The following is a 13,529-nucleotide window of genomic DNA, read 5'->3' on the forward strand; positions in this document are numbered from 1 at the left end:
TGCTCTGTCCTAGAAGTCAGAACTGATTTGAAGGCAATGGGCGATAGTAATAATAACAATCATGTCTTCATGGTCTCGCAAAGTTGTGCCTGTTTGTTATAACAAGTCTTGGTATATACCTACCTCAAAAATTTAACAATACTTTTTATTGGATTTGGTTTTTAACTATGGGTTGTGCATATGTTAGATGCTCATAACCCGGGAACTGCCTGCGTGAAAAGTTGCTCTGTGGACCTTGGAATATGTGACCTTATTTCTATCTCTTTGAAAGTCTCAAGCTAAAGGAATTATATACATAAATCACAGGAAAAATATGATTTATCTCAGAGAAAAATTTTCACTCTGCCGCTGCATAAAAATGCCTTTCTAGACCTTCCCACCCTGGTTTGACTTCTTGGACTCTCCCTCTCCTGGGATGTTTGGGTCTGATGTCCCTGATGGCACATTGTTTCTTTTGCTTTGAATAGGATGATTGCCCTTCAAAAACTCCCTACCTTTCAGGCATTGCCAGTAAGGCATTGGGGCCCTTGTGATTTTCAAGACAATCAAACTCTGCTTGTTAAAAATATGTTAGGACATTATGTCAGTGTTTTATTCTGTCACTGTACTTATCAGAGTGCTTAATTTTGTTTTTCCCTCTTAGCTAAGTTGTAGATTCTGCCAGGATAGTGTCTGAGACTTATTCCTGTATGTCAACCCAGCAGCATCCTGCAGGCTCCCTGAAAAGAGCAAGAATGCAGGGAATACTTACTCAAGTAAGTCTGATTAAAGTGAAGTAAACAAACAAACAAACAGACTCACTGCCATCAAATGGACTCCAGCTCCTAGGGACCCTGTCCCTCGGTGTTAGGGACATTGTAAATCCTCGGGGAAGCAGGCAGCCTCATCTGTACCCCTCCAAGGGACTGATGGGTTTGAACTGCTGGCCTTGAAGTTAGCAGCCCAGTGTTTAACCCACAGTGTTTCCAGGGCTCCTTTCTCAGAGATTTGGGCTGTGAACAAAGGATTTGTACTCCCATGGGAGAAAGATGAGACTTTCTGTTCCCGTAAAGATTTTTACATCCTCAAAAGCCCAAGGGGCTGTTTTACCGTGTTCTATTGGATTGATGTGAGGGGAAATAAACTCAATGGCATTGTGTTTGATATCTCCTCCTCTTCTTCCTCCTCCTCCTCTTTCTGATATCTCTGTTCACACTTGTAATTACTGAACATTTTTATGGACACAATTAATTAGTTAATATGTCCAGCTAATGATAATAAAAAATGATTCCTACAACTACCCACACATACTGAGCGTTTATTATGTGCCACTTTGTGCACATTATTCCAATTATTCCATTATTCCATTATTCCAATTATTCCACACAACAGGCCAGTGGAACATCCTCTATTAGATTCATCACACCGTGAGCCATTATAAGCTTCTTCCCCATGACCCTCCTCCACACTTGTGTCATAGGCTTCTTGAGGGAATCTGGAGTCTCCACTTTTCTCACAGCTCAACTCAGTTCTGCTGCTCCGTGGTTCTCTAGCTTCCTTCTGGCTTGTCAAGATTACCCATTAATATTTCTAGGAGTGGAAAGAACTAGTGAAATGTCAGACAGGGAAATGCTGAGGACCAGGCAATTGGCTGGACGATTACCTCTTTTGAGATTGTTTGGCTGAAATTATTTTACAAGGGATCTTTTATATATTTTTTAATTATTTTATTTTATTTTTTGCAAGGGGCCTTTTCAAGGAGTAACCAACTACACCATGCTTAACCAACTACACCGTCAAGGCCCCTTTGGATAGAGATATCACTGTTTACAAATGCTTAATTTTTTTGATGACTTAGGGCGTGTTGGAGCAGACACATGTATGAAGAGTAACAGCTGAAGATGAGTCTAAAATAGAGCATCTTTGAGAGTAAGCATCGTGACGTCAGAATCCTTCAAACTCCAGGAAGGTGACCTTTGTATGAGGACGAAGGCTAATCTGTGGGAGTTGTCAAAGAATAATAGTGCCCAAAAGATAGCTGTTTGGTTTTCATTCAAATATTGACACACAATTGAAATGCACAGGTCTGAAGTGTTGACTTGATGAGTTTTTAACCATTTTATATATCCTAAATAGATAGCAAACATCCCAGCTGTCCCCTTTCCAATCCGTCCCTTGTTTCCCGCAGAGCCAGTGTTTTACACCACCACCTTCTGTGAGTTTGGACAGGAAGGGAGGTCTGGTGTGAGGGCTCTCAGCTCAGGTCACGGTTAGCAAGTCTGAGGACCTCCCCGATGCTCAGGTTGCCCGATTGATGCGCATGTTCGAACCCAAATGAAACTGCCCTGGTGCTCATTCCAGTCTTATTGGGAGCCTTGCTAGGCTTTGTTGTCCGTAGCTTGATGGCTTTCAAGTTCCTGGATTTTCTTCCAGGTTTTGAGTATCTAAAACGATGCTAATACACACAATTGGAAGAGTTGTTATTACGCGAGCGAGTACCACTCATGTCCAGAGAGAATTTAACTCACTTTTGTCCCTTACACAAATTGGCTTTTTTGGGTGTATCTTTGAGTGGTTCAGTGTCTTCTCTTACTTTGGGGTTCTTGGCTGCAGGAAAGAACTTTGCCTCATTGTGTAGTTCTAGTAAGCCAGTGGAAATGGCTTTTGGCAAGTTATGGTGAATTTAAGCTTATGCCCAAACGCTGCACCACATCTTCCTCCGTCATCTAGCATGCTGCTGAAATCTTTCAACAGAGGGTGGATGAGCATCAAAGAATACATTGCATTACAATACCAGTTGTTGACTTGCCGACTCCGACTCACGGTGACTCCGTGGGCAACAGAGTACAGCTGTGCTCCAGAAGGGTTTCCACGGGCTGGTTTTTCCAAGGTAGATCTGTAGGCCTGTCTTCCAAGGTGCTTCCGAGCGGACTCAAAGCACCAAGTGCTGAATTCGCAGCAGAGCATGCTAACCGCTTGCACCAGCCAGGGACAGTCCACTATGTAAATGCCTATGTAAATACCAACCATCCCGTGTTATATGCCTATGTAAATACATTAGCAAAATGTATTGTGGTCAAGTCAATCAGTGGCTTTTGTTCACTTTGTGAGATCTCTCATTGAGTTGATCCACCTGTCCCTACTTGTCATTAGGTAGACAGACTGCCTTTTCACTTACATGTTTACCAACAGGCACCTTTACTTATTTTTTTTCCAAAACCTAAGGTGATCAAGTCCAGGTAGTTTGGCTCGGATTCAATGTCAGTAATTCTACTCTTCCTGTGCCTTATCCTACCAAGAGTTTTTGTGGGTCTCCATCCATTTTCCTTAACCTTAACTGTGGTGATGGCGGTGCTAGTGATGGGCGAGGCTTATTGGCATACTGTGTGACTCATTGGAGAGTGGTGCTTGGGTGGGTGGAAGGCCCTTTGTTGCTGTGGGGAGGAGTGGTTGTACTTTGCCCATGTTGGGATGTGGCAGCACTGTAAGGCTTCTCCGCATTCACTGTGTCTCTACTAAGCACTCATATGTTATTTGTAACTTACAATTAGAGGGCTTTCCATATGTGTGAATAAAGGACATGGGGACAGGTGGAAAAACAGACTGTTCCCTTTGATCAGGGTGTATTTGGATAAATAAGTTCTCTTTTGTGGTGTGAGTCAAGTTAGAGGAATTCCCCACCCCCCTCCAGCTTTGCCTTTAATAGAATAACTGGCAGGGTCAGATGGTCTGGGCTGGGCTCTGATCTGTTTCCTTAAAAGGTTGGTTCAGTTAAATCTGTAATGAAAGTGGGTTGGGGAAGAAATTGTATCAAAAATGCCTTTATATTCCTAGCAGCACAATTTTTGATTGTCCTTCCATAGAACAGCCAGATTTCTTTTTTCCAGTTAGATGGTTTGTGTCCTTTTGAGACATTTAAACCTGTATCCTCACTGGATTACTTGTTCAGCTTGACTCTAAGTATTATATTTGGAACTTCCAGGATGGACTGGACTCTCTCTCTTAGCTGTACCATCCCTTCTCTTTGGAGTTAGGAATTGTCTACTGATTTGGATTAGATTTTTCCCATGGTGATGTTTGAAAGCTTGTCATTGAGGGCAGTGGTGTTTTATATCAGTGGGGAGATCTTATGTTGTGTTGAGACTTGGGCTTTCCCCCTGTTTATTCTAAATGAAGACTCTACTTATTCTACTTTACTGCCTATTCTAAAATAAGACTTTACTACTCTGACTTCACTTAAATTGAAATTGGCAGTCAATTCAGTCAATTCAAGCACATCAACAATTATCTTGATTTGTTATTTTTCACCACTGGAAAGAAGCAAACAAGTCAGGAGTTCAATGAGAAGTCTTTGCTCCTGAGTCCATCTGAATGACGCCCCTCTCCCTGGCAAGAAGAATAAGCATGAAAACCATAACGTGTGTCTGTTTATTCCCATTCTTCCCAGCTCTGCTGCTGTTTGTGGTCACATGGACTATCCCTGCCGCTTCCAGAATGTTTCCGCTACCACTCAGAACATCATTCCTCATCGGCTCTTCGCCCCAGTGTGTCTCAGAGACGTCTGTCAAGAGACCCTTCTGCGACTGGTTCCCCATTGCCTCTCTGCAGCACATTCTATTCTGGGAACTCACCCGTTCTCCAGGCTGGACGTACTCATCATCCCTGCCAACTTCCCGAGTCTGGGGATGGCCAGGTATGCTTTTCTAGTGTGGGTTTGGAGGCCAGGTGTTGGTCGTCACTTGAGTATTGCTTGCTTTTCCTGAGCACTATGTGAGTCGTCAGCTGACATGGGTGGAAGAGCCACCGCCGTCTGTCTTTTGTTGTTGCCTTAAGGATCTGTTTTCACACAGGCTGCACTGCCCAGGCATCTTTGGTTATCATGGGCTCCATTCAGACTTCCCTGAACATCGAGAGGCCACAGTGTGTCAAGGCCTTGAGAGTAAGCACACCGTGCCTTCGCTGCAATGCCTGTTGGGTCTCGCTGCTCCATGACTGGTTAGCTTACATGGTTATAACGCAGTGTTAAAGAGTCCAAGGTCATAACTCTAGTCTGTGGGCACAGTGACACAATTTGGCCCCAGGGCTATCGGCTGCTAGCCTAATCTTGACCACCTGTCCCATCCATTCCTGCTATTGCTCACAAGGGCAACGCCTTGAGAGTCTGTGTGTCAGAGGCTGCATGGATCCATGGAAATTCATCACGACAGTTAGGACAAAACAGCTCACAGCAGATGTCTTACTCAAGGGCAGGAGGTGAGGTTTTTGGGGATTTCTTTTTTGTCTTAATACTGTTTTTAAATATGTATTCTTATTGTTGCCTCAGTGTACTTCCTTCTCCACTTCAGTGCCAATATAATTCTGCAGGTTGAAACTTTGTACTATGTGTGGGGCTTTACAACATTGGTGGGAAAATTCCATTCGCTTCTCATTCTATTTTCCACAAACTTTTTGAAGCTTCCCTCATATATGATTTCCCCTGCAAGCTGTCCATTCATGTCATTCTTCAACTCAGTAACAGTGGTTGGCGTTTCAGTAAGGAGGGATAGGAAGTACCCTCGGGCTTTTATTTGCTTCCACCTCTTTTGAAAAAGCCTAATCATGAACAGCAACTCTACTTGATGAAGAATGGGAAAAATAAGCTCATTCACACATGTGACTTTAAGTTTTCCCTGTTAGTCAAGGAAATCCCTGCTGCCAATTAATTTCCACGCTTCTGAGCCATCGTCATTTGTGGTGTTTTCCCTGAAAACTGCGCACATTCTGAGTAAAACCCCCAAGTAGAAAAGAACTGACCCGAATATTTGCTTTTGATCTTTACTACATGCGTATATTTTTAAAAGGCTGGCAGGCTAGCCTTAATCCTAAAGGAGGTCTGAGAAAGTCATTGAGATAGATTTTTTATCCTATGTTTATGAAGATAATGGGGCTGTAGAAACCAGGATAATTATATATATTTGGTTACGTGCATCATATAATTGTCTTGGAAGTCTATATATAGAATTTGTCTTAAGGGGCCTTCTTTGGTCCCTTTGAAGAGTCCACTAGACTTAATTTAAATAGAAAAAATTCTTCTTTCTCATTGGTATACAATGTTGAGGGGACATATTTCGGGGGCGGTAGTGGTGGCGGCGACTAGCACTTTATAGAGTTGCCATTTTTTGCAGGGCCTTTTTATTAACAGCTCCAGTTCTGGCCTGAGGGTAGCCAGGCAGAGTCCTTGTTGTACAGGGGCCTCGTATTCTATAGCTCCTTCCTGACATCACGCTGCCAAACCCAGAATCGGTTGACCTGCAGGCCATCCTGTAAAGGTTCTCTGTGTCAAGTTTGCATGCCCAAGCAGGTAGGCTGTATGTTTGCTGCTTTTCAAGATATTTAAAGCGATTTAAACACACTTAACTCTATTTTTTTTAAGTGAGGCTAAGTGCCCTCCAGCCAAATGGTTCTGGGCACAAATGTGATGCAATAATAACCGAGCAGCAACAAGAGTGCTTTTATGCTGGAAAACAGACAGCCCGTACATTTTGAATTTTGTGGTTGTTTGTCAAACAGCTTAATTTTTTTCTTCATCTTCAAGGTTTTTTTGTTTGTTTCCTCTCCCCGCCACTACCACCCCCCACCCCCACACCACCCCAAACCCTCCCATTTTAGACTTGGGAATTTGAGTCTGGCTGGGCTGTGTTACTCTGCCGTGGCTGAGCCGTGATCTCCTCCACTGCCAGTAGCTATGGGGGTGGGGGTGGGCCCTCCATTTTTCCCAACTGGGACTGAAATTGATTCCACTCCCTTGGCCTGACTGTTGGGATCCGGACACCTTATGCCACATGCATCTGAATGGAGTTTATGAGTCAGCTGGCTACTGAGGCCCTGCTGATTTGTTTACAGCAAAGCCTTTGCTTAGGGTTCAGTAAAGCGGGAATAAAACTCATCATCTGGTAGGCCGGCTCTCAACCAGAAATGGGAACAGAGAAAACCCTGTATGAAGAGGAGCCATCCTCAATGAGCTCCGCACAGAAACCCGTTGAAACTGGTCGCTGCCCTGCTAGTTCTAATGCACCGAGAATTCAAAGGATTTCTTGGCGAATTAACTGACTCTTCCCTGGGTCCACGCTTTATAAACAAGCATGCATGATCATAAATTCCATACCTCTCTACTTCTTGAGTGACTTGGTCTCAATCATAATGAATGGCATCTCACTGTTTTGGTTTTTGGCTTTGCTAAATGGAATTAAGCATTGCCACGTGAACTAAAATAAGTAAACTAAGCATTTTAATAAGTAAGTGGTTTTTAAGATGTTAAAAATTGGGGAGGATGCTGCCTCTCATGATTTCACTGTATTTTACATATGACATGTTATAGTTTGTGCGTGTGTGAAGCCTTTCAGTTTTCCTCTGGTTCAGTGTTTATGCCCATTTGGTATATTCCAGTGAAGTACATGTTTTTGCAAGTTGGATGTATATTCCTGCCAAATCAGTTTGAAAGAAGGCAAATAATATGCAGTGTTTTCTCAATGAGATTGTATTTCAAATATGGCAGTAATGGGAACAAGTATCAATGCCATACTAATGTATGATGTTTGTTACTTTTGAATGTAACAAACTGCCCTCCCTGCTCCACATATACCCCAAACCTTTCTGAAGCCTTCTCCTGGGTCCTTGATTCCAGGGACCAACACTAGCGCACCTTTCAGGTACTCTATCGGCAGGTTCAGTCCTATACTTCTCTCAGTTAATCCAAACCCAAACCCACTGGCATGTCCACTCATCGCGACAGTGCCTCTCTGAGACAGAGTAGAACCGCCCAGTTGAGTTTCTGACCCCATGACTGTTTGGTTTGGTTTTTTAATCATTTTATTATTGTGGCTCTTTATGGGAGTGCAAAGCCTCATCTTTCTCCTGTGAAGCGGCTGGTGGTTTCAAACTGCTGACATTTCGTATCGTTGTATCTGGAGCTGTCATATCTACCTGTGTGGGATTGAATAGTAGGATGTCTATAAGAAGATTTGAAGGCATTTAAAGGGAACCTCCAATGTTGACTACAGTAGCTTCATGTTGGCATAATTAAGATCCTGCGATTTTCATTGTACCGTCCTATTTTCTCAGCTACCCGGACTGCAGATTGACTAGTGAGGCTAATTTCCAGGTTTTGAAAAATACAAGAAAGGGGTTCGTCATCCTGCTTACTCTCTTTTGTATAACAGTAACGATGTTAATGGAATAATATTGTGGGACCAGATTTATGACAGCTCCTTAAAAATGAACACTTCAGCTTTACCCGTCTGTATGTTCATAGTAGATGCTTTGCTTCACCATTTGTCTTTCAACATGTCACAGTGACGTAGAGCAGAGCAGAATTACATTCGCACAACTACCTTGTTGACTTCCAGATACGTTCTTTTTCACCTCTCTTTCCCATTTCAAGGCTCCCTACAAATGTGTCAAAGTGGTTTTATGTTTAGAGCACAGAATTTAGAAAGCAGCATCCCCAGCTCTGTCATGCCCACTGGGGATCACCACTGGTCTGAATCAGAAGACTGAAACAAAAAGGGAAGTGATGGTTGATGGCTAGATGACAAATTTGGTTTTGACTTTTTTTTTTTTAAAAACTGATCTATAACAAAATGTTTTTTTTTCTCCTTTCTTTCGTTCATCCACTTATTCGTCCTTTCAATACATTTTTAGTAAGCACACACTATATGCCAGGTAGTATTCAAGACAGAGTCTACACAGATGAGCAACATAAAGGAGGCCTCTCTCATGGAACTTGACATTCTAGCCAGAAGCCAGGGTAGATATGTAGTGTACACGAATGCAAATAATTATGGTGTGTGCTGTAAAAGAATAAAATCCAGTTATAGAGTGATTGGAAGTACTGAGAGCACAGTCATGGCTTATTTAAATAACTGATATTTGCAAAGAGAATAAAAGAATTGGAAAGAGACAACCTTGTGACAGATTCATGGAAACACAATCCAGGCTTGGCAAGCCCAGTCCAAAGGCTCCAAGATGGAACTCATTGAGTGGGTTAAAGCAGAAGAAAGAAGACCTGCACATGGTGGAGGACAGGATGCTTTCAGGATCATTTCCATGAGTCTTACCCTAAAGCTCACTTTGGAGTACCAGGAGATCCCGTTGTCTTTCAGGGGTTGGACCCTATGAGCCAGCTCCACAACCATGTAAAGACGTGCCACTAAGAGATGACCGAGAGTGAATGGGGATCCATCATTCCCGGTGCTGGGAAGTGAGGGAGAGAGTCACAAGAGAAGTCACATCTCTTGAGGATCAAAGATACCATTCTGTCCCAAGACCAACAGAGCAACTGTTGTCTGTGAGCAGAATCCTCCATTGCTGGAAGTTTCTGAGTATTTGGCGCCCAGATTGGCACACTGATGTAGATGGGTGAAGTCTAGCCTCTCATTACCACATGTCCTTCCCTGGTGGCTACCGATTGATTCCTTGCAAGCTTTTATGACCAATAGGTCACAGGGAAGGAGACTATGTTTATATGTTTGCACATGTTAGTTTTAAGTTTTTATTTTTAACTGAACAAAAATGAGATTGAGAAATAGCACTAGTAGAGAAACAATGATCAATTGCTTAGATATTGTCCATGTACTTCCAACAGTAAAGACTACAAAGTTCCCTGTTACACACAGCTTATTCTTAAGAGATTTGATTGTGCAATAAAGGGCTTCTGAATGCTTATACTGGTTCCTGGCGATTGCACGCACAATTTTCTTAAGTACTTCAATTTGCAAATAAATGGTGTGCACATACATGCCCAAGAATGAACGTAACCAACTTTTCTTTCCACCCTCTCCTCCTGGGCTTAGACTGGGTGTTGTCCTGTTTATTCTAATCCCCCAGCCAATGTGTAATAGCACAAGCAAAACATAACATGCTGGTACAAAGGACCTGTTGTTTGCAGCCTTCTAATTGTGCTCCTCTCTGCCGGGGAAGGAAGTGGTCGTAAATTTCTGTCAGTATCTTAAGGAGCAAGACTTTACAGCTTTGGGCACTTTCCTGTGCTTGTTCTGTGTTAGCTTTCTCCTGGAGTTTTGTCCCCTAAGCCCAAAGCACCACACCGTCAAACAGACATTGATATTTTAGATGATAGAACCCCATTATTTTAGGCCCAGATGCAGTGGGGGTGACCTTTGCCTTCGGGAATAAGAGTCTGATCCTAAATTAGCCTGTGCTTCAATGTGCTATGGCCACCAACCCTTCTGCTTTCTCTTATTTGGGGGATTTGTGTGGAGTTTTTTGTTTGTGTGTGTGTTATTGTTGTATGTTTTCCAGACTGTAATATGCTCAAGCGCCTTTCAGCATGGATTGTTTAAAACATGTTGGGGAAGGTGGTGGGGGGGTTAGTTTCTCTCCTTTTCCTGTATAGTTCTTCTCACTCCTCTCCTCCTCCTTCTCTTTCTCTTCTTTTCTCAAACAGGTGGGTGGGAGTGACAAAAAGCAGCTCATATCATCGTTTTCTTCTCTATAAAATGATGCTCCTTTGTTTACTGACAATCCTGCGGTTGCTTCAGAGATGAAGAATAGAATGAGTTATTAGTAATGAGCTACTTCCAAGGTGATTGATGCCCTGGCCTCTCCATTGCTTCCATTGTGTTCCGTTTCTCCATTTGGTTTCCTATTTCTCGAGTTCTTCTTGAGGCCATTACTTGCTTTGCTTCCCTTGTGTCTTATCCTTGAAGGTTTCCCCTTTCTAGTGTGTTCTGGTGCCTTCGTTTTTCTGTCTTGGAATAGTAACTGGTCTTCCTAATTTCTGGGATTTCCTGCTGGTGGTCTTCACTATACCTGTTTGTACACACTAGGATGTGTGTGTTCCGTCCATCATTTACAGAGCAGGTGAATGGAGGACATGTGATATATCCTACTCCGCTTGGACCCAGGAAGTCAGAAAAGCATCAGAATGCCTCATTTTAGGATGGTTTCTCAGGACCTAAAGGTTCAGATTTAGGTCAGACTCATTTGTCATTCTCTCTGGTGGTGTATGCATTTGCTACAGTGTCTTCCCCTGGGCAACATAATGCCACGGTGTCTACTGAAAGATGAGCATTCACTGTGGGCTCATTTTGAAGGCAGACTTACAAGCTGGGTACCTGGAAAACTCCTGGTCTCCTAAGTCGTCCCTTGTTCCTGCTCTCTCCTGTTGAAACACAGGCAGAATAAACTCAACAGTTTTTGGCTTAGCCAGAATCTTCTCGCCATCAAACAGCTGTGCTGCTTGTCCGATGCAGAAGTAGCATTTGATGATCATTATGCCATGATTCCTCACCCTCTGAAAGATTACACTTAAGTGGTTCGTTTTCTTTGAACTGGCCTCCACATACATAGACTGACAGTCCTACCTTCAGAAAACACTGCGGGGGCCGTCCTTCAAGAGAGCTTGTCAAGCTGTCTTGAAAGGCCTTCCTGAAGCAATCATCCCTCTACCTGCATTTGTAACTTTCCCTCTCTCTTGATGGCATCGGAGGCCCCTAATCTCTTCCAGTCCTCCAGCCGGAGATGGCCAGTCGGGACTACCTTTCCATTGCAAAGAAAAACCTTGTATTTCTTTTCTCCTCTTTCTCATCTCCCCTTCCGAAGCATCACTTCTGAACAGGCCATCTACTCTCTCGGTGACAAAGAACAGGAGAATGCACTCCCAAGCCGGCTTCTTACACCGCCTTACTTCTCACACACAGAACGACCCTTGAGGCCTTCACAAAGTTTGTGAAGGAAAATTTCCCTATCTTTTAAGTCCATTTTATTCCCCACCAACTTTTTGAGGCCCTCTCATTTGTGGGCATCAAGTATGTGTGCATTTATTTTAAGACTATACCGTGTTTGGGGTGAACACAGTTCTGCAAACAGTCCTCCAGTAAAGCACAGTGTCTGAAAATGTGCTCCTAAGGAACATTGCCTCAGTCACAGCCCGGGAGTGGCTGCAAGAGAGGGACGGGAACATTTGGACTGGAGAACTTTGTTTGCATGAAATAGATAAGATACTGCTTTTCCTTTTTCTTAAAAAAACAAACAAACAAAAACTGGTAATAACCCTACAGGACAGGGTAGAGGTGCCCAGGATTTCTGAGACCAGGATCCACATGGAAACTGATTGCCCACAGCTACATGGCTGAGGATCTGGCTGGCTTTGAACCAGCAGCCCTTTGGTGAGCAGGAGAATGTGTAGCCATGATACTGCTTGGGCTCCTTTTTCTTTCTGCACCCACCCTTAAATGCTCTGGGAAGGCAGCCACGATAACTTAAAAAAGGACTATTTCATGGCATTTGAGGACACAAAGCAAAAATCCACCCTGCTGTATCCCCTAGGAGTGCGTAGGTATGCCCTAGTTCACCTTGATGCTCTTTATAGAGGTGACCGGCTCCTGAGGAAGTCCAGACATAGTTTCCAGAGGACCAAATTCCAAACCGGTGGTCTGTGAGCACACCAAAACTGCCCTTCACCTTTCCAGGGGACTTATGGAAAATAGCATGCCCTCCCTTCTACCATGGGCATCTTGGGACAGCCTTTCAGGAGATTGTGAGTGATACAGGCTAAAGATTTGAGCTGGACCCAAAGTGCTGCTCTTGTAAGCCTGGTGAGAAGCCAGTGGCCCGCGTTACTGTGGCCCACCTTGTGGACTTGCTGCACTCCAAATGGCTGGCAAATCTGAGTTCTGAAATGGGACTACTCTAAAGAAAAAGGCACAAGGACCTAAAGTGAATGCATTTCTTGGGAAATGGGGTAGCCACAGTTTCTCTCTTTTGTCCCACACAGTCCATTCCTGGTCATCCAATTAGAAGCTGGCTATTGAAAAGAGACGGATGGACAAAAGTAGAAATTCATTCTGTAAATGTACATCAGTAGATAGGTGTGATAAATGCTGGCGCAGAGATATATGAAGTCTTCAACCTAACTTGGAGTTTTCTAAAATGCGTTCCAAGAAGACTAGCTCTGTGGAATGTTAATAATGTGGGGAAAGGAACTGTGGGTTAATTAGTTTAGGAAATGAATGGATTAAACCAAGTTAAAAGTTTTGTTTTTTTACTGGAGGACTTCTAAAAAAGCTCTTAATGTTGTTATCCTGATTTAATGTCTTGGTGTGTATTAAAGACAGACCCAGGATGTGCAGTATTCGCTTAACTATTGCACCAACATCTACAGGATCACTGTGGTCCCCCCAGAATCACCTCCAATAAACATAATTTTGGGAAAGTTCTAAATAACACCTAAGATGATCCTATTTTTAAAAAGTACCATGCCAAAGAAGTTACAGTAACATTCTGAGCTGTGGTTGAAAAAAAATTAAGTATGAGTTTATTTATTTATTCATATATTCATTAAACTATTGTTTGTATAACAGCACTATCAGGGACTGTTCGGAGTAAAGTTTGGGATGCCTTGGAGATTGTATTTTGGTTGTTGTTAGGTGCCCTGCAGTCAGTTGCTCCTCATAGTGAGCATACATATCAATCAACAAAACACCGCCTGGTTTTGTGCTATCCTCACCCTTGTTATGTTTGACCCCTGCCCTTCCACTCCACCAAGCATGTCC

General features: G+C 43.2%; 1 protein-coding gene across 3 annotated transcripts in view; it reads left to right on the plus strand.

The window, feature by feature from the left end:
• The window catches only part of AOPEP (aminopeptidase O (putative)), a 502,851-nt gene that overhangs the window by 104,436 nt on the left and 384,886 nt on the right, over nucleotides 1–13,529 (plus strand). For all 3 annotated transcript variants that reach the window (XM_075549788.1, XM_075549790.1, XM_075549789.1), the window contains exon 5: nucleotides 4,427–4,672. In XM_075549788.1, the coding sequence (XP_075405903.1) occupies nucleotides 4,427–4,672 (246 nt within the window). The remainder of the gene's footprint in view (nucleotides 1–4,426; nucleotides 4,673–13,529) is intronic.

The sequence above is a fragment of the Tenrec ecaudatus genome, chromosome 5, assembly GCF_050624435.1.
Source record: "Tenrec ecaudatus isolate mTenEca1 chromosome 5, mTenEca1.hap1, whole genome shotgun sequence".
Taxonomy (NCBI): Eukaryota; Metazoa; Chordata; class Mammalia; order Afrosoricida; family Tenrecidae; genus Tenrec; species Tenrec ecaudatus.